Source organism: Protobothrops mucrosquamatus, unplaced genomic scaffold (genome assembly GCF_001527695.2).
Source record: "Protobothrops mucrosquamatus isolate PMUCROS unplaced genomic scaffold, P.Mucros_1.0 scaffold593, whole genome shotgun sequence".
In the NCBI taxonomy this organism is placed as follows: domain Eukaryota; kingdom Metazoa; phylum Chordata; class Lepidosauria; order Squamata; family Viperidae; genus Protobothrops; species Protobothrops mucrosquamatus.
The window spans coordinates 168,268-189,001 of record NW_015386892.1 but is presented as its reverse complement, the minus strand read 5'-3'; the positions used below and the strand labels follow the sequence as shown (position 1 = coordinate 189,001).

Below are 20,734 nucleotides of genomic sequence, written 5' to 3'. Positions count from 1 at the left end.
GGCCACGGCATGCCAGCAACCGGTCTGCACAAACAACCAAAGCCCCATCCGTGGGATGCAGGCAGCACGCAAAACCACACACCCTCTGGTCCATGGAAAAACCTTTCTCCACAGAACCGTCCCCAATGCCCAGTTTGGGGACCTCTGGACTACCAGACCTTCAAGGTCCCTTCCAGCCCTATGAGAATATGGCTTTCCTTTGCACAGTTATTTTTACGCGATTTGTGATTCTCAGGATGGTAATCCTTTGATAAGGAAGCCGCTGCCCTGCCTAAGATATTAGCAATTCTCAAGAACGCAAGACGCATCTCTGGGGTGCACGCTGACCTCTGAGAGTGATCCTTGTTCTGTTTTCTACAATTGAGGGAATTTTTAATTCATTAGAAGAAGAATAGGTAAGTCCTCAACGTAGGAGCACTGGGTTGAAAGTATGATGGACCTACCTGGGAGGGGTTACTCATTTCCCATTTAATGACTTTCGTTGTGTTATAAATACCAAAAATACAAACAAAAATAAAAATAGGAAATTAAAGGAAGGAAAATGAGGGGCGGCGGAGAAAATAGGAGGTATGAGGGAAGAAAGGGGAAAAAAGCATTGACTTCTGACTCTTTTTAGCACAGTACAAGATAATAACATTCCAGCCTCAACTTTTTACTTCTACCCATTAACTAGCCATTTCTATAACAAGCAAAACCAAAGTCAGAGTTTCATGGGTTTTTTTTCCCATCACAAGCACAAAATCCAAAGTGATATCCCAATTAAAAAGCATTGATTATAATCAAGGAGAGAAGCAATCTAGGTTGAAGAAGAAATTTACTGATAGTTAGAACAATTAACCAGGGGAACAACTTGCCTCCAGAAGTGGTGGGTGCTCCATCACTGGAGACTTTTAAGAAGAGACTGGACAACCGTTTGTCTGAAATGGGATAGAGTTTCCTGCCTGAGGAGGGGGTTGGAAGAAATAATCATGTTGTAAAAGGCAGGATCAACCTGTTCTCCATCAGTCCAAGAGACAGGAGGTCGAATAACCGGTTGAAGTTACAAGAAGTGACATTATAGTAGACATCACCTCTGCTCACAGGAGATGGTTACCTTCCCTGGACTGGCACGCTTGAATCCTGATTCCTGCACAGAGCAGGGGTGAGACTAGATGACCTCAATGCTCCTGTCCACTTTTCTTGATTCTAAATACGGCAACAGGTGGAGATATCAACAGAGGCTGTTTTTAGGCTTTATTTCTTTATTTTTAGACTTTAAGCACGGAAAGCTTCTCTTCTCCGTAAAAACGGAGCGCATTTATCAACTGCTGATTCTTGAGTTCTGGATCGTGGCCAGATTGGAGAAAATAATAATAAAAAAAAAGAACTTTGAAATCCTTCCCACTATCTAATCCAGAAATCCTGCAAAAGGACAAAGATGATAAGGCGTTTTATGGTCATCCATCAATCTGCAAGTCCATGTCACACTTGGTTGTGTTGCAAACCTTGGCAGTTAGATAACCCCATTTTCATGGAAGCATTTTTTTTTCTCCCCGTTCTCTTCTAAACACCTCCCAACATGCATTTTCTGCTTGGGTCATTTCAGCCAGCCAGCCTATTTCTCCAGGGCAAAAAGTTTCCAAATTCCACAGTACCTGGAAAGGAGGACAGCGGTCCCCCCAGTTTTAAATCAATGCGGAAGAAGTTCCTCCCCTGCAGAAAGAGAACAACTGTTGGATAAAAACTGGCACATTTACAAGCAAACAGCTTTGGTTTTATCTCCTTCCTGGAAGGTGAATTGTCCTGATAGACGAATAAAACCATCGTCTCTTATCTCCAGTCGCAGCTGGGGCCAAGGTTATGACAAGGCTATAAAGGCTGAACTGCCTGGGAATCAACATTCATCCTGACCGGCCGACAAAATGAATCCTACTCACCTCCTGGTCCTGGCAGCAGGTAAGTGGAGATCCAGTAGATCCAAAGAATCCATTCAGGGATATGGCAGGCTTTCCTGGCTTGATAATTTCCAGAGGTTTGGGCTGTCTAGGAGACAGATTCCCTCTGTCTTCCAAAAAGAGGGAAGGCTCACCCAGCCTTCACGGAGCAGGGAATTGGATTTGGCTGCTGGTTATCTGCAAAACACTAACGCTGATTTTCTTGTGGGTAGTTTGTGTCTCCTTTTTGGCCGCCTCGCAATCTGTCCTGCCTCGCAACCTGTTACAATTCGGCAACATGATCAAATGCGCGATCCCCGGCAGTAAACCCGTGCTGGATTATGCGAACTACGGTTGCTACTGTGGCTTCGGAGGCAGTGGGACACCTGTGGACAAACTGGACAGGTAAGCCCTGACCTCCTTTAGCACAGGGGTTCTTCAGATCACATTCAGAACATAGAATCACAGGCTCGGAAGGGACCTGGGAGGTCTTCTAGTCCAGCCCCCTGCACATAGCATAGATCCTAGACCATTCCAGACTTCCTTTGGGCTTGATGGGATGGATACAAGGGAAGATCATGAACCCCCAGAAATCCTGCAGTCCAATCCCACACCCAAGCAGGAGACCCTCTACTGTTTCAGCCAAATGGCTGTCCAGTCTCTTCTTGAAAACCTCCAGTGATGGAGCACCCACAACTTCTGGAGGCGAGCAGTTCCACTGGTTAATTCTTCTCACTGTCAGGAAATTCCTCCTTAGTTCTAGGTTGCTTCTCTCCTTGGTTAGTTTCCATCCCTTGCTTCTGGTCCTGCCTTCAGGTGCTTTGGAGAATAGCTTGACTCCCTCTTCCTTGTGGCAGCCCCTCAAATATTGGAAGACTGCTATCGTGTCCCCCCTAGTATAATGGGTCCTCTATCATCCTTTGGCTTCATAAATCAAAGGGGATCATTCGCATGAAATGATGCAGGGGAAAGAACTTGGGAGGCGTGGCCAAGAGATGCTATCTAGGGAACGGTCAGATAAGAGAGGGCATAGTTCACAGCTGCATAAGGGGTGGAGAAAGAGGCTCTGAAGGGACCCTGCCTAGTTTCTCAGAAAAGGAGATGGCAGGAGAATTGTACATAATTGTACTTTCAGACCTGCAAGGTTATGTTAAGGTAGATTTACAATGAAACTCAGAGAGCTCTAAGGACTCCACAGTTGTCGTTGTCGTCCTCCTCCCACAAACCCCACTCCCTCCTAGCACTGATGACGTTACCTAGTTAGGTCATGAAACGTCTGCAAGAAAACAAGCAAGCTCAGAGAGCTCCAAGGACCCCACAGTCCTCCTCCTCTTCCTCCCCCTCCTCCCATCCACAAACCCCCTCCCTCCTAGCACTGATGATGTTACCTAGTTGGGTCATGAAACCTGTCCAAGAAAACGAGCAGGTTCAGAGAGCACCCAGGACCCCTCAAGAGAGGGCTTCTCCCACCTGGAGAACCAGCCCTAAATCTTCCTGCTTTGGGCCAGGTGCTGTCAGGCTCATGACCAGTGCTACTCTCAAGCCAAGAAGCATCCTGCATGCAGGTTCCTCCTGGACAATCCGTACACCAAGACCTACTCCTACACCTGTTCTGGAGGCATCCTCACCTGCAAAGGTAAATATCACAAACCCCAACCTGTCTTTCAAAGACAGGTAATCCTTGAATTTCAACTATGCTGCTTAGTGACCCTTCGCCATTACAACGGCACTGAAAAAAAAGTGACTAATGACCAATCTTCTCGTGTCGGTGCTTATCACCTCATGTTCACCTGTTCACGCTTCGGTTGCTTGGCAACCGGAATGCATTTACGACGGTTGCAGAGTCCCCAGCTCAGGTGGTCACCCCAAGGTTCACAATTTTCTCCTTCCCTCCAGACGACAAAGATGAGTGCGCAGCCTTTATTTGCAACTGCGACCGCTCGGCCGCCATCTGCTTCGCCGGGGCCCCTTACAACAAGGAGTACAAGAAATTGGATACCAGCAAGTATTGCAAATAACGTTTGAGAGACTTCAACGCAAGGCCACTACTCACGTGCGCGCGCGGGAATTCTCCGGACGGGCCTCGCGTGGCTGCCTGTGAAACAGAAAAGACAGACGCTGCACCAGCGCAAACATTTTTATTTAAAACAAGCAAACAAAGACAAAGGAATCATTTCCTGAACAATAAAGTGAGGCACTGATGTCCTTTTAGGTTTTCTGTTATGTGTTCTTTATTTATGGGAAGAAAAGCCCAGCATGGAGGTCATGACTTTGCCATATTACTGCATTTTTGCCCAGGGCCTCTCAACTTCAGACTTGCAGTGTGTGTGTTTGTGTGTGTGTGTGTGTGTGTGAGAGAGAGAGAGAGAGAGAACAGGGAAAACAGGTGCCCCTTCGCCCAACTAACTTCCCCCTTTAAAGGATGAAAAAATTAGCTCCTTCCATGTCGGGCGTTGGGAACTAAAAGAATCCTGGTTATGAAGTGCCCCAGTGACGATCACAGGACACAGTGATGGTTGTAAACGCCAGAATGAGTCACCAACCTTGTTTTTCACGTCGTCGTAAATTCCAGGGGTTGCTAAACAAGACAATTGGTAAGCAAGGCCCATAGTCCTCATCTTACAACAGCTCATTTAGTGACCGTTCCAAGTTACGACAGCCCTGAAAAAAATGACATGACTGTTTTCACAACGATGACCGTTCACACATGTGATCAAAATTCAGACGCTTGCCCACTGGCTCAGACTTAGGCCATGTCCCAGAGTCATGTGATCCCCTTGGGCGACTTTCTGACAGGCAAAGCCAATGGGGAAGCCAGATTCACTTAACAACTGCAGCGATTCCCTTCACAACTATGGCAAAAAAATAATAATCGGGGCAAAACTTAGGAGTTGAATTCTGGGAGCCGAAGTCCACGGGTCTTAAAGTTGCCAAGGTTGGGCACCTCTGCTTTAGATGTTGGCAATCTGATTTCATGGAGGGAAGGTGTGTGACGAAGCAGGGATCAGCCCAACACCCACTATTTGGAGCCAGGTTGCAGCCATTTTGATATTGTTGGAGACCAGTCTTGGAAAGACGCAATTGGTTCTTCATTTCTTGATGTCACAATTCCTCTCCGGAGCAGCTGTGGGCCAAGAGGATGGAAGGTTTCTCTCCCAGAGCTACTCCTGCCCAGAGGCCAAACTACATCTTCTTTCCTGAAAAAGATCAGCTCTTTGGCTACTCCAGACTTGGGAGAAGAAGCCCGTTGCCAGCAAAGTCGCCTCCGTAATTAAGTACATGCTTCCAAAGACTCGTGGCCACCAGAATAAAATCTCGGTGGGAATTCCGCTGAGACAAATGTATCTGGATCTGGTTCTTTGGCTCAGGACATCCCCAGCCAAAAATGTCCCAATCTCTCAGCCATCCAAAACGCCAGCTGTCTGTAACCTGGTACCCTTCAGATGGATTGGACATCCATTCCCAGGGTCTCCAGTGAATTTGGGAAGCATAAGTTGAGAACATTTTGAGATGCTGGCTGGCTGAGATTTCAGACTTAAGGTTGAGCCTAGGGTAACCTGCAGATTTGCTGGCCTGGAGTTTAGAGTTTGTGTGAACCCATCTGGGGCTCTTAGTTTAGGTTTGGCTGAAGCCAGGCCATCAGAAAATTCTGCAATCGCTTACTTAGTTAGCAATTATTATGACGAACAATTATAACGAAACACGGTCACTTTTAATGGGAATGTTTGTATGTAATCAACATGTACATAAGCTGTCTATATTTATTATGTACGATTATAAAAACTAGGTATACCTGTGTGTGTGTTTTTTACTTTTCCTTAATTGGTTTAATAAATAAACAGCAAGTAATGCTAATTAATTAGATTTAGAACACATGTACTGTTTTGTAATTAACTGGGTAGATGTGAGGAAAGAAACCGCTGTACAGAATTGGGGTGATGGACACAAGCCTTTTTCTCAGCTTCCCATGTTTTTCTCCCCTTTCCAGTCCAACAATTGCAGTTACCCCCAAAATAATGTGGAGACGCTTTAATCCATGGGGGTCCCACCTTTTGGCTTGCCTGAGTGTCCTTAAGAGGAATCGTCTTGGGAGGCGTATAAAATATATAATATAGTTAATGTATATAAATATCGCTAGAAACCACATATGGGTAATCCTTGGCTCACAACCCTTTATTTAGTGACTGTTAGAAGCTACAATGGCATTGAAAAAAGGGACTTAGGACCGTTTTTCACACTTAGGACCATTGCAGCATTCCCGTGATCACATGGCCAAAATTTGGATGCCTGGCAACTGACTCATATTTACGACGGTTGCAGTGTCCCAAGGTCATGTGATCCCCTTTTGCGACAAAAGTCAATGGAAAAGCCAGATTCTCTTAACAACCCAGTGGCTAATTTAACAAGGGCAGTGATTCTCTTAACAAGAAAGATGGCGCAAAACTCACTTCACAAATATCTCACTTAGCGACGGAAAATGTTGGGCTCCACGGTGGTCGTAAGTCAAGGGCTACTTGTCATGTTACGGGTATAGGACGGGGCAGCCTTACGAGCTGTCCAGGGCCACGTGTGGCCCACGGACCCACGGGACGAACACGCCAGCTCTAATCCGTGGCTTCCTTCTTCTGAGCAGGACAAAGATGGAGATGCTCAATGAATTTGACAACGAGTCCCCGCTCTACGTCTCCTTCTGCAGGCGGATCTCTCCGGAGGATTTTGAGAGCCAGTCGCTGACCTACACCCAGAAAGCTCTGCGGGAGCTTTACGCCCACATGGAACAAAATCCAGGCCTCTGTGCAGCGATTGTGCAGAAGCGGAAGCAGCTGGACAGCGAGGATGCTGGGTTGGTGTCCTACGTGAAGGTACGATGTAGGTTTTATCGGAAAGTGTTAGACAGGAAGAGGTGGTCCTTGGCTTAACGACCGTTCATTTAGGGGCCGTCCGAATTTGCAGCGGCACTGAAAAAAGCAACTTATGATCGTTTTTCACACTTGTGACCGTTGCAGCGTCCCCGTGGTCATGGGATCAAAATTCAGACGCTTGGCAACCGACTCATATTTATGACGGTTGCAGTGTCCCAGGATCACTTTTGTGACCTTCTGACAAGCAAAGTCAAGGGGGAAAGGAGAAGGGGGAAGGAGGAGAAGGAGGAGGAGAAGGATGAAACATTCAGAAATGAGATGAGGGTTCTAATTTCAACCCATATTCTAGATCAGGGATGATCCAACCTTGGCCACTTGGAGACTTGTGGACTTCAACTCCCAGAATTCCTCAGCCAGCCCAGCTAGCATGGGAGTTGAAGTCCACAAGTCTCCAAGTGGCCAAGGTTGGACACCTGTGTCCTAGATGGGGTTCCAGGTGCTCCTCTGCTTCCTGCCCTCCTCACGTTTTCCTGGGCCATTTTCCTCCCAGAGACATAGATCCACCGTTGACGTGCTAGAGAGCCTACCCTGATTGGCGTTGTTTTGGTACAGCCAAAGTCGCCGGTGGCGAAGGGATGATAGACAACAAGCTCTTCTCTTTGTCAGGCCAAGTTTTCTTCCTTGTTTCGCCCCGAGGATCCCCTGAAAATGGATGACATCCGGAAGGAGGTCAAGCGACTGAAACGGGAGATGCAGAAGGTGAATAACTATGCTTTGGGTAAGTCTGAGATTGGAGGTCTCTGGAGGGCTGGAGATTTATGCTGCCCAAAAACATCTCCCACTGAGTGGCCTCCCTTCCTTCCACAGCTGCCAAAAAAGCACCCTACTTGACCCCGGAGAGAAGAACAAGGAAGAGTCTTGCTTTGGGAACCTTCCACCCCAGCCAAACCAAACTTGGGGAGCCGGTGGTCCCAACCATGCCCAAAATCTTTGGACCATTCCCAAGCCAGGTCTGTATTCCTAATTCAGATGGCCCTCTTTGATCCTCGAATGATCAGGCCCTGTGTTTACAGGAAGTCCTCGGCTTACAACCATTCCTAAAGCTATGATCACAACAGATCCCGCGTGGAAAATAATTTTAAATAGGGAATATCCTGGATTTCTCAGGAATGCTCACTAGGTTCTGTTTCCTCTTCTAGGGACACAACTAACAGCCCAACCGGATCCTTGCCGAATGCCAACCAAGCTTGTTCTCCTACTATCAACCCTGCAGTGTTGGCTCAGCCGAGGAGCTTTAAAGAAGATTGTAAAGTAAACCACAACCCGGACCTTGATTCTCGCTCAACAGGATCCTGAACCTCTCTTGGCAGAGGGGAAGATACTAAGCAAATGAAAGTTCTGTGCACCATAGGTAGCCGGGTGGCGACTGTGATGATTGTGACTGTGATTATAGGTGACTATGTTGTGCGACTATGTTGTGCCTCTGAGCACGAGCAGCAAGGGAAGCCGAAAAGACAGGTCCGCTCTGTATGTTTTGAATGCAAATCGCACACCCCCACACCTTGAGTTTAACAGAACAACAGAACAGAATAAGAGAATAACAAGAGTTGGAAGGGACATTAGAGGTCTTCTAGTCCAACCCCCTGTTCAAGCAGGAGACCCTGTGCCATTCCAGACAAGTGATTGTCCGGTCTTTTCTTGAAAGTATCATGCATACAATGCCAGAGAAATCTAGATACAATGCAGTCATGGCAGCCTAAATTGCTAGCTCATTGTGTGGTGCATAGGGTGGCTATGCTGGCTGGGGAATTCTGGGAGTTGAAGTCCACCCAATCAATCAATTAATCAATCAGAATAGAGCTGGAAGGGACCTTAGAGGTCTTCTAGTCCAACCCCCTGCTCAAGCAGGAGACCCTGTACAATTTGAGACAAGTGGCTGTCCAGTCTCTTCTTAAAAACCTCCAGTGATGGAGCACCCACAGCTTCTGGAAGCAAGTCGTTCCGCTGATTAACTGTCAGGAAATTCCTTACTTCTATGTTGTATCTCTAACAAACTTGCAGCCATTACTTCTTGTCCTGCCTTCCGGTGCTTTGGAAAATAAGTTAACCCCCTCTTCTTTGTGGCAGCCCCTCAAATATTGAAATACTGCTATTATGTCCCTCCCCCCCCCCGTCCTTTTTCTCTAGACTGGCCTTACCCAAGTCCTGCAACCGTTCTTCTTATCTTTTAGTCTCCAGGCCTATTTGCTCTTCTCTGCCCTTTTTCCAAAGCCATCTTCAAAGTTGGCTTTTAAAGGTTGGGAATCACTTGGTTGCACAGGTCGGAAAGATCAGGAGATCTTGCTGAAATTTCAGAATTGATTGAATGCATGCTTAAAACGCCTGGCTCGCTTGAAAGGGAGCATATTACAAAGTAAAATAGATTTTAAAAAAAGCAGAACATGCCCTGCAGGCTTTGAAGGCGCCCAAGCAGCCAAGTTGAACAATCGCGCTCCACCCAAGCAACCACCGGAGCGCGTTTCCCGTTTGCGACCACTAGGGGCGGAAGAGAGCCGACGCTACGCTCTAGCCGCTCGCCGGGAATCCCGCTGGTTCTATTTTCTGCCACTACGGGTTGGAAGAGAGCCGACGCGACGCTCTAGCCGCTCGCCGGGAATTCCCACTGGGGAAATCTACTTCCGGCTGGGCCCTTCCGGTCGGGGCTACGGAAGGCTTTTCCGAGCGGCAACGGCGGAGAGACCGAGCTTCGGCGACCGGGGAGCATCGGCTGGAGGTGGGGCCGCCTTCTCCGGGTGGAGAGGCCGCCGGAGCCGGGTTGACTCGCGTGGAGATGCGCTGGGATCGGGGTCCTCTGACCATGTGCAGAGGGCGGGGGGGGGACAGTGTGGGAGGGTTTGTATCACCATAAAGGGCGAACCCCTGCGAGATCGACCATCTCACCTTGATTAATCGGGTCCATTTTGATGATCAGCCTCATAGACAAAACTAGTGAAGGTGCTGGGCGAAAAACCAGGAGGCTGGGAGTTCTAGTCCCGCCTTAGGCATGAAAGCCGGCTGGGTGACTTTGTGTCAATCACCAGGAGGCTGGGAGTTCTAGTCATGTCTTAGGGATGAAAGCCAGCTGGGTGACTTTGGACCAATCACCAGGAGGCTGAGAGTTCTAGTCCCGCCTTAGGCATGAAAGCCAGCTGGGTGACTTTGTGTCAATCACCAGGAGGCTGTGAGTTCTAGTCATGTCTTAGGGATGAAAGCCAATTGAGTCAGTCTGGACGGATCTCTCTGTCAAGCCAGCCCACCCCACAGGGTTGTTGTGGGAAAAGGGATATTAGGCATGTTGCCTGGCTGGAGTTGATGTATGTATTTAAAAAACCTGGGATAACATTGTATAAAAGTACTTCAGATTTACGTACCTTGAAAGAATGGTGGGTGAAGATGCCAGAGCTGTCAAAATTAACTTGCTTGATTAGGAAAGGATCAGCAGCTACATTTAGTGACTGGAAATCCCTTTATGGACTTTGAGCTGGAAAAAAAAAGAGAGAGAAATGAACTTGTGAGTTATGAGTTTGGAGATTAGAAAGAAGACCTTACGGAAGGAAGGAAATTACGATGTCACTTTAAAGAGAAAGGGCAAGAAAACCTTTACAATCCTTGCTTTCCTTTTTCCTTTTATATTTCTGTTTTCTTTTTTTCACAATTGTTATTATTTTTATTTTATTTATGATTTTTTTACTTCTATAAAAAGTTTGAAACAAAAAAGAGGGGTTAAGAAAAATTGATTGACTGCTCCTCCACCTACCGGTTCTGACTTTCTTCCTCTTTCCCAGGAAAGCCGAAGGAAATGGCCTCCGAGTCCAACAAGAAGCGGAAGCCGAAGGTGATTCGCACGGATGGCGGTCCACAAGAAGGCAAGCGGAGCAGAGCGGACGTTGATCAGGTAAAGTCTGCAGGAGTCCTCGCAAAACCTGGGAGACGGTTTTTTGTGCAGAAATCTGCAGTTTCACTGATTAATATGTTCTCACTGTCAGGAAATCCCTCGTTAGTTCTAGGTTGCTTCTCTCCTTCGTTAGTTTCCATCCGTTGCTTCTTGTCCTGCCTTCAGGCGTTTTGGAAAATAGGTTGACCCCCCCTTTTCTTTGTGGCAGCCTCTCACATATTGGAAGACTGCTATCAGATCACCCCTAGTCCTTCTTTTCATTAAAAGTTCATTAAATTCAGCAGCCCTGCTTTGTTCTTCTCTGTAGGATGCCAAGTACTACAGCGAAGAGGCTGAGGTGGATCTGCGGGACCCCAACCGGGATTATGAACTTTACAAACAGACCTGCCAGGATCTTCAGAAGCTGATGGCAGAGATCCAGGAACTGAAGAGTAAAGGCCACAAAGACAGTGTAAGTCACCTGGGGTGATCAAACAACTCTCTTGGGGGAAATACAGGTAGTCCTCGACTTAACGACCGGCAACCGAGCCAAAAACTTAGGTTAATAAGTGAGTTTTGCCCCATTTTACAACTTGCCACAGTTGTTAGATCTGGTAAATCAACGCCCTCGTCTGTTTTTCAGGCTGCCGAGATAGAAGAGCGACGGGTCCAGAGTTGCGTCCACTTCATGACTCTGAAGAAGCTCAACCGTTTGGCTCATATTCGGCTGAAGAAGGGAAGGGACCAGACCCACGAGGTGCGGCCGAGGCTAAAGATGAGAAAATACAGGGAAGGGTGGAATAACTGAGCCAGGCTGGGGGGATTTGCAATGGCTTATTGTGTGAATTTCGTTAACACTAAATTTGTTCCTGCAGACCCACAGATAGTCCTTGACTGACAGCTCTTCAGCAATGACTGGGAGGGTTGGAAAGGCAGGGTTTATATCCCTTGCAGAAAGCTGGTCATTTGCCTTCTTTCAGAGAGTTGTTGAGGCTGCTTGGTGTCACCGGAGTAGTGCAAATGGGTGTGGAGCATTCTTGGAACCGCTGAAAGGCCTGTGTTGTAGACTGGGGATAGATGATGTCGTATCCCGCCCCCTCTGTTGAAAGAGGGCTGTTCAATTTTGACCTAGAGGACCTCTTTGACCCCTCTTTCAAATCAGCGGTCCTCTCTGTCCCAAAATGTGGACTTTGCGGTCTTCGCAACTTTGGCCTCTTTTTTTCTTGTGGATACAGGCAAAACTGAAAGTGGATGCTTATCACCTCCAGCTCCAAAATTTACTCTATGAAGTGATGCATCTGCAGAAGGAGATCACAAAGTGTCTGGAGTTCAAGTAAGTTCATTGTGTGTGTGGGGAAATATAACAGCTGGCAACGGGGTGGACATTTAAAATTTTACTTGGGAGAAACTGAACAGGTTGGAAAAAGAGCTGACTTTTCGTCCATCTGAACAAAACTGGAATTTATGGAGATTCTCAGTCATCCAGGTCATAGTTATCCTAAAGATGCTTTTTCAAGAGGCAACTAAACTTTCTTGTTTTTCTTAGAAGACGTTTCACTTCTCATCCCAGAAGCTTCTTCAGCTCTGACTGGATGGTGGGGAATGGAAGGATTTATACTCCTTGCAGACCGCTGGTCATTTGTCTTCTTTTAGAGAGTCGTTGAGGCCACCTGGAGGCTTACCTGTGTCCTCAGGGTCACCTGAGTGGTGCAAATGAGCGTGGCTGCAGGATGTTTTCCTGCAGGACACACACAAACCTCCAAGTGGCCTGTGCTTCACAATCTTGGGAAATTTAAGATTTGCTTCCTCAGCCAGCCATGGGGAATTCTGGGAGTTGAAGTCCACACATCTTAAACTTTCTCAAAGTTGGGCAGCGCTGTTTTAACCCCTTTCTGTCTCGCGAGTGAGAGGGAGAATTTTTAAAGCCAGCCATCTCCTTTCTGTCCCTTTGCGCAGATCCAAGCACGAAGAGATTGAACTGGTGAGCGTGGACGAGTTTTATAAAGAAGCCCCTCCAGAAATCAGCAAATCGGATGTGACGCTCCACGACCCACACGAGCAGACCCTCTCCCGCCTCAACTGGGAACTGGAGCAGCGCATACGGTGAGTAGGGCAGCCTTCAGCAACAAGGAGGAAAGCCTTTTCTGTGGTGGCTCCCATCCTCCGGAACATTGTGCTCCTGACCTGGTGTGTGTCAATCTGGAGTGTGTGTCACCAAACCTTGAAGATTATTTTTATAATATTCCTACACCTCTTTTGTGCAGGCTGGCAGAGAAGTATAAAGAAAGTTTAGCCAACAAAGAGAAGATTCTTAAAGAGATAGAAGTGAAGAAAGAATATCTGAGCAATCTCCAGCCTCGGCTTAACAGCATCATGCAGGTATGTTCCTTTAACAGATGTCTCACAATTGGGGCTCAATTGTAAGTCCGGGACTACCTGTATAAAATAGCGAATTGCCCTATCACGGCCTCCGTTTTCACTTTTTCCAACCACTTCCTGCTGATCCAAGCTGACTTTTTTGCCCTTCCTGTTTCCTCCCAGGCCTCTCTTCCTGTCCAGGAATACTTCGCCATGCCTTTCGACCAAGTTCACAAGCAATACGAAACAGCCAGGCATCTCCCACCCCCGCTCTACGTCCTCTTTGTCCAAGCGAGCGCCTACGGCCAGGCCTGTGGTGAGTAGCGCGGAGTTGCCCAGCTTTGAAGGTCCCTCCCTGAAGGAGAGCAGGATCTGATCCCTTCTCCCAGCTCTGGCTGAAGGCCCAAACTGACATGGAGATGCACCAACCACGTGGGGCTGCCTGGCTGAATTCCATTGCTTCTCCTGGATTCGTGGGCTGGATGTGTGCAGCTTGCTAGAGTAGGGCAGAAATGGGATGACTTAGGGGGTTCGGTTCCTGAATTCACCCAGGACACGTTTTTCCAGAGCTTTTGGTCTTGAAAAGTTGATGTTCCTTCCCAGTTGGAACACAGCGTGGTCCTTGACTTGACGCCAATCCTTTAACAACCATTCACGGGGCTCCTTTTAACCCAGATTCGTGACTATGGAGATTCTCCGTCATCCAGATCACGGTTGACCCAAAAGTGCTATTTCAAGGGGCAACTGGACTTCCTTGTTTTTCCTTGAAGACGTTTCGCTTCTCATCCCAGAAGCTTCTTCTCTTCTCTGACTGGATGGTGGGGGGTGGAAGGATTTATATTCCTGGCAGACCGCTGGTCACTTGCCTTCTTTTAGAGAGTGGTTGAGGCCACTTCTTCATCAGAGCGTTCTGATCTTCATATACACCTGAGAATTCTGAATTAACTCCGTGCGCACAATAATACAGATTGGATAACATTATTTGGACTTGCATCTTAAGCTGCTGATGCAAACAGAGCTTTAGGGATAGTTCCAGTGGCCCAGTGAGAGACATTGACCAGCCTGGGCTAGAACAGGCCTACCCACTGCCAAATTGTCTCCTGTTTTAGAAGGTGGACATACTTAGGTAAATGTTCAGGGTCTTGGCAAGAAAGTGAAATGAAGGTGTGTTTTTCTCTCCCACAGATAAGAAGCTGGCTGTGGCTATTGAAGGAAACGTAGAGGAAGCAAGAGCTCTTTGCAAACCTCCGGAAGACTCCCAGGGTGAGATTCTGTTGCTGGTTCTAAGGCTATTAGCAGAGGATTAGTTACTACATGTACATTTAGTGACTGTTCAAAGTTGCAACAACTTTGAAAAAAGTGACCTAGGACCATTTTTCACACTTATGGCCGTTGCAGCATCCCCACAGTCACGTGATCAAAATTCAGACGCGTGGCGGCTGACTCGTATTTATGAAGGTAGATTCTATTCTATTTTATTCTATTCTTTCCTTGCAGGATGAGTGGCAAACCACGCGGCTTTTGATATGTAGAAGCTGCAATTTTTTTTCTGTTCTAATGTTTGTTTGTTTGTTTTGTATTCCCAGATGACGAGAGTGATTCCGACGTGGAGGAGGAGCAGACTACGGTGAGGTTTGGAGATTGCTGGGAGCAAAGCAGAGAGTAGAAGGGTTGCAAAAACCTCCCTTTTCCTGTTCTGGGTGTCTTACAACCATTTCTGTTGCTAATTGGGGAGGGTGGGAATTAAGCACACTTTGGTTTCCCCCCCCCCCCCGCTGCAGAAACGTCGCCGACCAACTTTGGGGGTGCAGCTGGATGACAAACGGAAAGAGATGCTGAAGAGGCACCCTCTGTCTGTCACCATCAACTTGAAGTGTAAAGGTAGGGAAAAACAAGGGATTTATTGGGTTTTATTTCCAGTTTCTAGCCCCAATCTGGGAGTGGAGTTGAGTTTTGTTGGGCTGAATTGAGTTAGGTTGAGTTGAATTGAGAAGATGAGTTAAATTGGGTTGAGTTGGGTTGACTTAAGTTGGGTTGAGTTGAGTTGAGTTAAAGTGAGGATGTGTGCTGGGATTCTGCTCTGGACAAAATGCAGTCTGCACATATACACACGCACACACCTACCTTTTCTGTCCTTGGAAGAATGACTTTGGCTGTGTCCTTGCAGATGGCAGCTTGCTGCTCCTCACCTTCTACTATTTGATGAACCTCAACGTCCTGACCGTCAAGGCCAAGGTGACAGCAGCCACCGAGATGACCCTGCCCATCAGTGCTGGGTGAGCTGTTGCTGGGGATCTGCTGAGAAACTCAAATGGACTAAAATACAAAAAGGGAGGAGATAGCAGGATAGTTGTTAAATGGCTCCATTGCGGTCGTAAGTAGGGGACTACCTGTAATTAAACATGGCCATGTCTCTAGGGCTTCAATCTATGTCAGCTTGAGCTCGGGGGGAGCTTGCCTCCAGAAACCGTGGGTGCTCCATCACTGGAGGTTTTTAAGAAGAGGCTAGACAGTCACTTGTCTGAGATGGCATAGGTTCTCCTGCTTGAGCAGGGGGCTGGACTAGAAGACCTCCAAGGTCCCTCCCAGCTCTATTCTATTCTATTTTCTGTTCTATTCTATATTCTATATTCTGTTCTATTCTATTCTGTATTTCTACTATATTCTATATTCTATTCTATTCTAGTCCCTATTCTAGTCTCTATTCTATTCTATATTCTGGACTGAAGGCCACAAGGGTGACATGTTTCTTTTCCTCTCCCCCCCCCAGGGACCTGCTGTGCCCTGATTCTCTTCTGAGCTGCCTCTATCCTGGGGACCACGGAAAGAGAACCCCAAACCCTGCCAATCAGTTCCAGTTTGACAAAGTGGGGTAAGCTGGAGGGAGGGAGGGGGGGGAGCAGTCATCACCCCAATGGGACGGGGAGCCCTTGATTTTACAGCCGTTTGTTCGGCAACCGTTCAAACAGCACTGTTAAAAATGAATTACGACCGTGTTTCACGCTTACGACCCTCGCCGCACCCCCATCAAAATTCAGGTGCTTGGCAACCGGCTCACATTTATGACGGTTGGCGTGTCAGTGTGTGTGTGTGTGTGTCACGTGATCCCCTTTTGCGACCTTCTGACAAGCAAAAGTCAAGAGGGAAGCCCGATTGACATAACAAGCGGGTGACTCGCTTAAGAACCGCAGCGATTTGTTTAACAACCGTGGCAGGAAAGGTCCTGAAAAACAATATCTCAGGGACGCCCCTGCCTTGCAATCCTCTATTTGCCACTTCTTTGTCCTTATCGCTGCTGCTTCTCTCACCTTTCCAGCATCCTGACCCTGAACGACTACGTGGCTGAACTGGGCCACCCGTACGTGTGGGTGCAGAAATTGGGGGGCTTGCACTTCCCCAAGGACCAGCCCCAGGTAGGTCGAGCACGGAAGCCTCCCGAAAGCTCTTTTCCAAACTTCAGTGACCTCCCTTTTTAAACCCCCACGAGGCCAACAAAAGTGATGATGTGTGTGTGTGTGTATTGTGTGCGTGTGTGTGCGTACGTGCATGCCAAAGTGAGGGAGGTGAAATTCTTTTAGAGGAGCTAATACTCCTTCCTCCTCCTACTTTCCCCACAACAGTAACCCTGTGAGGTGGGTTGGGAGAAAGGGACTGCCCAAAGTCAGCCAGCCAGCTTTCATAAGTAAGGCAGGACTAGAACTCACCGTCTCCTGCTTTCTAGATCGGAACCTTAACCTTTTAAACTGGCTCTCCAGCTGCTGTGCTTAATGATCTTACTTCCGCTTTGCTTTACAGACCCGCAAAGGTCACACAAAGGGGGATTGCTCGTAAAGTTACTTTTTCATCCCAGCTACGACTGCAAACAGTCACTAAACAAGGCCGTTCCTAAAAGAAGACTGCCTTACAAAGGTGTTTTGTCTTCTTTACAGAATCCTGTGATCGCCGATAACTCACTGAGTGCTAGCCACATGGAGAGGACCATGAAATTGCTCAAAACGAGGTTGGAGTCCCGCCTTGCCCTTCACAAGCAATTTGCTTCCCTTGGTAAGTCTTTGCCACCCTCCCCTTCCCCTACGGGCGCAGAAAGAAAAAAACCCTCCGTTGTGGGTAGCGTCAAACCTTTCCACTTCTGAGCATGTAGTAACCTCGCGGCGGTTATATCATAGTGGCCTGGGGCCAAGAGGGACCGTGGAGGTCTTCTCATCCAGACCTTCTACTCAAGGGACGAGACCTTATGGCCTCCTGGACAAATGGCTGGCTGGGGAATTCTGGGAGTCGAAGTCCACAAGTCTTAAAGTGGCCACGGTTGGAGACCCCTGTCGTAGGTTAAGAACGTGGTGGTCCTCAGAGGCCAAAGAAGAGAGCTTATGTTTGGTCTGTGGCAAGGAACGTCTTCCATGGGGGGTCACAAGTCTCCTTTCCTGTTGCCTCCAGAACATGGCATTCTGCCCGTCTCCCCTGAGTCTCAGCACCTCTTTCCCGCCAAGATTGTGTCCCATTTGGTGAAGTGGGTGTCCCTGACGTACGAGGATTACTTGGTAAGTAGCCTCACGTAGAAGAAGCCTTTTCTTCGGGGTAAAAATATACAGATAGTCCTCGACTTAAACTGAGAAAAAAAAAATTTCACACAACGGTTGCAGCATCAAATCAAAATTTGGACCCTTGGCAACCGACTCATAGTTACGACGGTTGCGGCTTCACAGCATCCCCTTTTGCGACCTCCTAAGCAAGCAAAGTCAATAGGGAAGCCCTTGAACAACGGGCTGACTGACTTAACCAACTGCAGTGATTCCTTTAAGAAGATTACTAGCAAGTTGCACGCCTCTCTTGGGGCCTCTCCCATCATCCCCTGCGGCCCACGGGAATGGACCCTGTTCCCAGTGCCCGATTGGGTGGGTCCTTGGGAAGGGGAGGTGCTGTGAAACCGGATTTGAAGAAGTATGGTAACTTCCGCCAGAGCAGATCAGGGGGAGACGAGTGGCACCCTCCCTTTGTGCGTCTAGAAGCATTTCTGCCTTTCCTGACTAGGAGCTGCCTTACACGAAAGACGTGGCTGGGGCCGATTTGGCTGAAGATACCCACCTGTATTACTTGGCACTGATAGAAAGAGGCACTGGTGAGCTGGGCTCTTTTTTCCCCTCGCTTCCTCTCCCTCCACCAGGAGGTTGAGAAGACGCCTGGTGATTGTTTACTGGGGGGAGAAAAAATGGGATGTTTCATCCCAACCTCGAGATGCTCACTGGATGATTCGGAGCCGGTCCCCTCTTTCCTCGGCCCTGCCCGCCTCACAGGGCTGTTGTGGGGATAAAACTGGACAAGGTACCATCTACAGAGCTCCTTGACTGGGGTAGAAACCAAGGGATCCGTGGCATTAAGGCCTGTGAAGAGCAGCCCTGGGAAACAGAGGCTTTTGCCAGCTCTCTGAAGAGGGGGCCGAACCGAGATCCTTGCTGTGGTTTTATGGAGTTGCTGGAGAGGGGGGGCTGGGGAGGACGACCTCCCTTAAAAGCCACTTCCAAACTCGCAGCCCCCCAAATTTCATTTTCGCTGGCTTCAGTGACGGCACCAGCAAGGGTCTCCTTCAAGCTTTCCGGGTTTCTACTGGAAACAGTGGTTGCGTAGCTGTAGTTGCGTGTAAAAAGGGGTATCCTTGCTCAACGGGCTTCTTGCTTCCATCTCGGCCGTAGCCAAACTCCAGGTAGCCGTGGTGCTGAACCCCGGATACTCCTCCATCCCCCCCATCTTCAGCCTGTGCTTGAACTGGAAAGGGGAGAAGACCAACACTAACGATGACAACATTCGGGTAGGTCCGAGACAGGGGAACGGGGCTGGGGGATTCTGGGAGTTGAAGTCCACACATCTTAAAAAGTTGCCTAGGTTGACAAACGCTGATCTGGAAGGTCAAAGGTTTGGCTTTTCAGCCTCTTCCCCTGTGCCCCCCCTCCCCTTTGCTTTTAAGGCCATGGAGAGTGAGGTCAACGTCTGTTACAAGGAACTCAGCGGCCCCAAGCCGGGCTATCAACTCCTCACCAACCAGTTGCAACGCCTTTGTGTTGTCTTGGATGTGTACCTGGAGACCGAGACGCACGACAACAGCGTGGAAGGACCCAAGGAATTTCCCCAGGAGAAGATGTGCCTGCGCCTGGCCAGGTAAGACGGCTCGGGGCCATGGAGATCTGGCAGAACGGAACGGGGACAACTCACCCTGACCAACTCGCCCTGGCCGTCTCATCATGGGAGAATTCAACACAGGATGAAATTTGTGATTTTACAAGTTTAGCTTCTTAAATCTATGGGAGTGATGGGGGGGTGGTTGAGAGTATTTGCTCCCTGGGTCTTGTGACCCTCCCTTTAAAATCTCCCTTCTTCCATAGGGGTCCCAGCCGGTTGAAGCCCTTCAAATACAACCACCCTCAAGGCTTCTTCAGCCATCGCTGAGCCCACTAGGCCTCACTTCCTTAAGCGAACGGATTTATTTTGGATCTGGAGCTGGTGCATTTGGGATGGCATTTCAGCTTTGTTCCTGCTGAAGCCGCGCTGGAGAAGACAGCCAGGCAGCTGCAACCGTTCCTTCATCTCTCGTGAAAGTCATTTTGAAGGAATTAAAATTAAATAAAAGATGCATTTGAAATCTTGCCTGTTAAATCTTTAAGTAAGCCGGGACGGGCAGATGAGGCCTCCCCAGGACTTGCAGCGTGCAGAGTTGCAGATTCTGCTCCAAATTTGCCATCACCTCTTCCAAGAGAATATATTGGAATAGCAAGGGGGGGGTGTGTGAGACTGGGGGGGGGGGAGAAACTGGCTGTCTCCATCCCCACCTTCAAGGTGTGTGTGTGTGTATGTGTGTGTGCTTTTCTGTTAAGTCAGCCACAGGAAGGAGAGGAGTCCAGGCTGCATTGCAGTTTCTCTGAACTGACTATTTTTAGCCTGCGTCTCGCTTTAGTTCAGCTTCTGCAGGGGGTGGGTGGGTGGGTGGCGAAGCTGAGGAGAAGAGGCTGGAGGGAGCAGATCTGCCAAACCACTTTGGGGGGGGGGCTGGTCTACCCCTCTGCCTCTGGTCAGCAGAAAGTGGGGAAGCCTTGAATACTAAAAGGGAAAGTCAGTCAGTTTGGGGGGATAAAAGATTCTTACGTAGCAAGAGGCTCAGTTAAATCCTCCTGGAGACCGGTGTGTCGTTTTTTGTGTGGCTTCCAGAGTTGTGGATTCTCCCATCGCTGGAGGTTTTCGGGAAGAGACTGGACAGCCATTGGTCCGGGATGGTAAGGTATCCTTCCTTGGGCAAAGGAAGGGGCTGGACTAAATGACCTCCAAAGTCCCTTTCAATCCTGTTACTCTGTTGTTAGAATCTAAAGATAGGTTTGAACCAAATTGAGGGACCGTTACAGAGAAGACGGGTTTGGCTTGTTCTCCAAAGCACTTGAGGGAACGGCGAGAAGTAAAGTGGGTGGGTGGGTTATAAGTCAAGGACTTCCTATAGACCGGACTGATGTTATCTTTGGCTCCTCTATAAATGACTGAGATTTTAAGTATTTATTTTGAACTGAGGAATCCGACTCTCCTCGTGTCTGCAGCTGGGGCAAGGGCTAATTTCTAAGATTCGGGCTCTGCAAGGGCTTTTCTGCCGCAAATAATTTGCTCCTTCCACCCGTGTGAGCATCTAATGAAACCTTGTCCCTTTGTGCGTTATT

At 48.3% G+C, this 20,734-nt stretch overlaps 2 protein-coding genes across 2 annotated transcripts; both read left to right on the top strand.

Moving 5' to 3' along the window:
- The first annotated feature begins 1,901 nt into the window (after positions 1–1,901).
- Positions 1,902–3,931, top strand: PLA2G1B (phospholipase A2 group IB). Its single transcript, XM_015817465.1, has 4 exons — positions 1,902–1,935; positions 2,147–2,318; positions 3,422–3,549; positions 3,810–3,931. The coding sequence occupies exons 1-4, from the start codon at positions 1,902–1,904 to the stop codon at positions 3,929–3,931; spliced, it is 456 nt and encodes a 151-aa protein (XP_015672951.1).
- A 5,533-nt stretch (positions 3,932–9,464) lies between these two features.
- On the top strand, positions 9,465–19,668 carry THOC5 (THO complex 5). Its single transcript, XM_015817434.1, has 20 exons — positions 9,465–9,548; positions 10,600–10,709; positions 11,017–11,160; positions 11,332–11,445; positions 11,924–12,021; positions 12,645–12,791; positions 12,953–13,067; positions 13,230–13,362; positions 14,232–14,309; positions 14,633–14,673; positions 14,828–14,927; positions 15,214–15,322; positions 15,817–15,918; positions 16,363–16,459; positions 16,976–17,090; positions 17,481–17,584; positions 18,075–18,162; positions 18,734–18,849; positions 19,006–19,196; positions 19,421–19,668. The coding sequence occupies exons 2-20, from the start codon at positions 10,614–10,616 to the stop codon at positions 19,482–19,484; spliced, it is 2,052 nt and encodes a 683-aa protein (XP_015672920.1). The 5' UTR covers positions 9,465–9,548; positions 10,600–10,613; the 3' UTR covers positions 19,485–19,668.
- Positions 19,669–20,734: the final 1,066 nt, after the last annotated feature.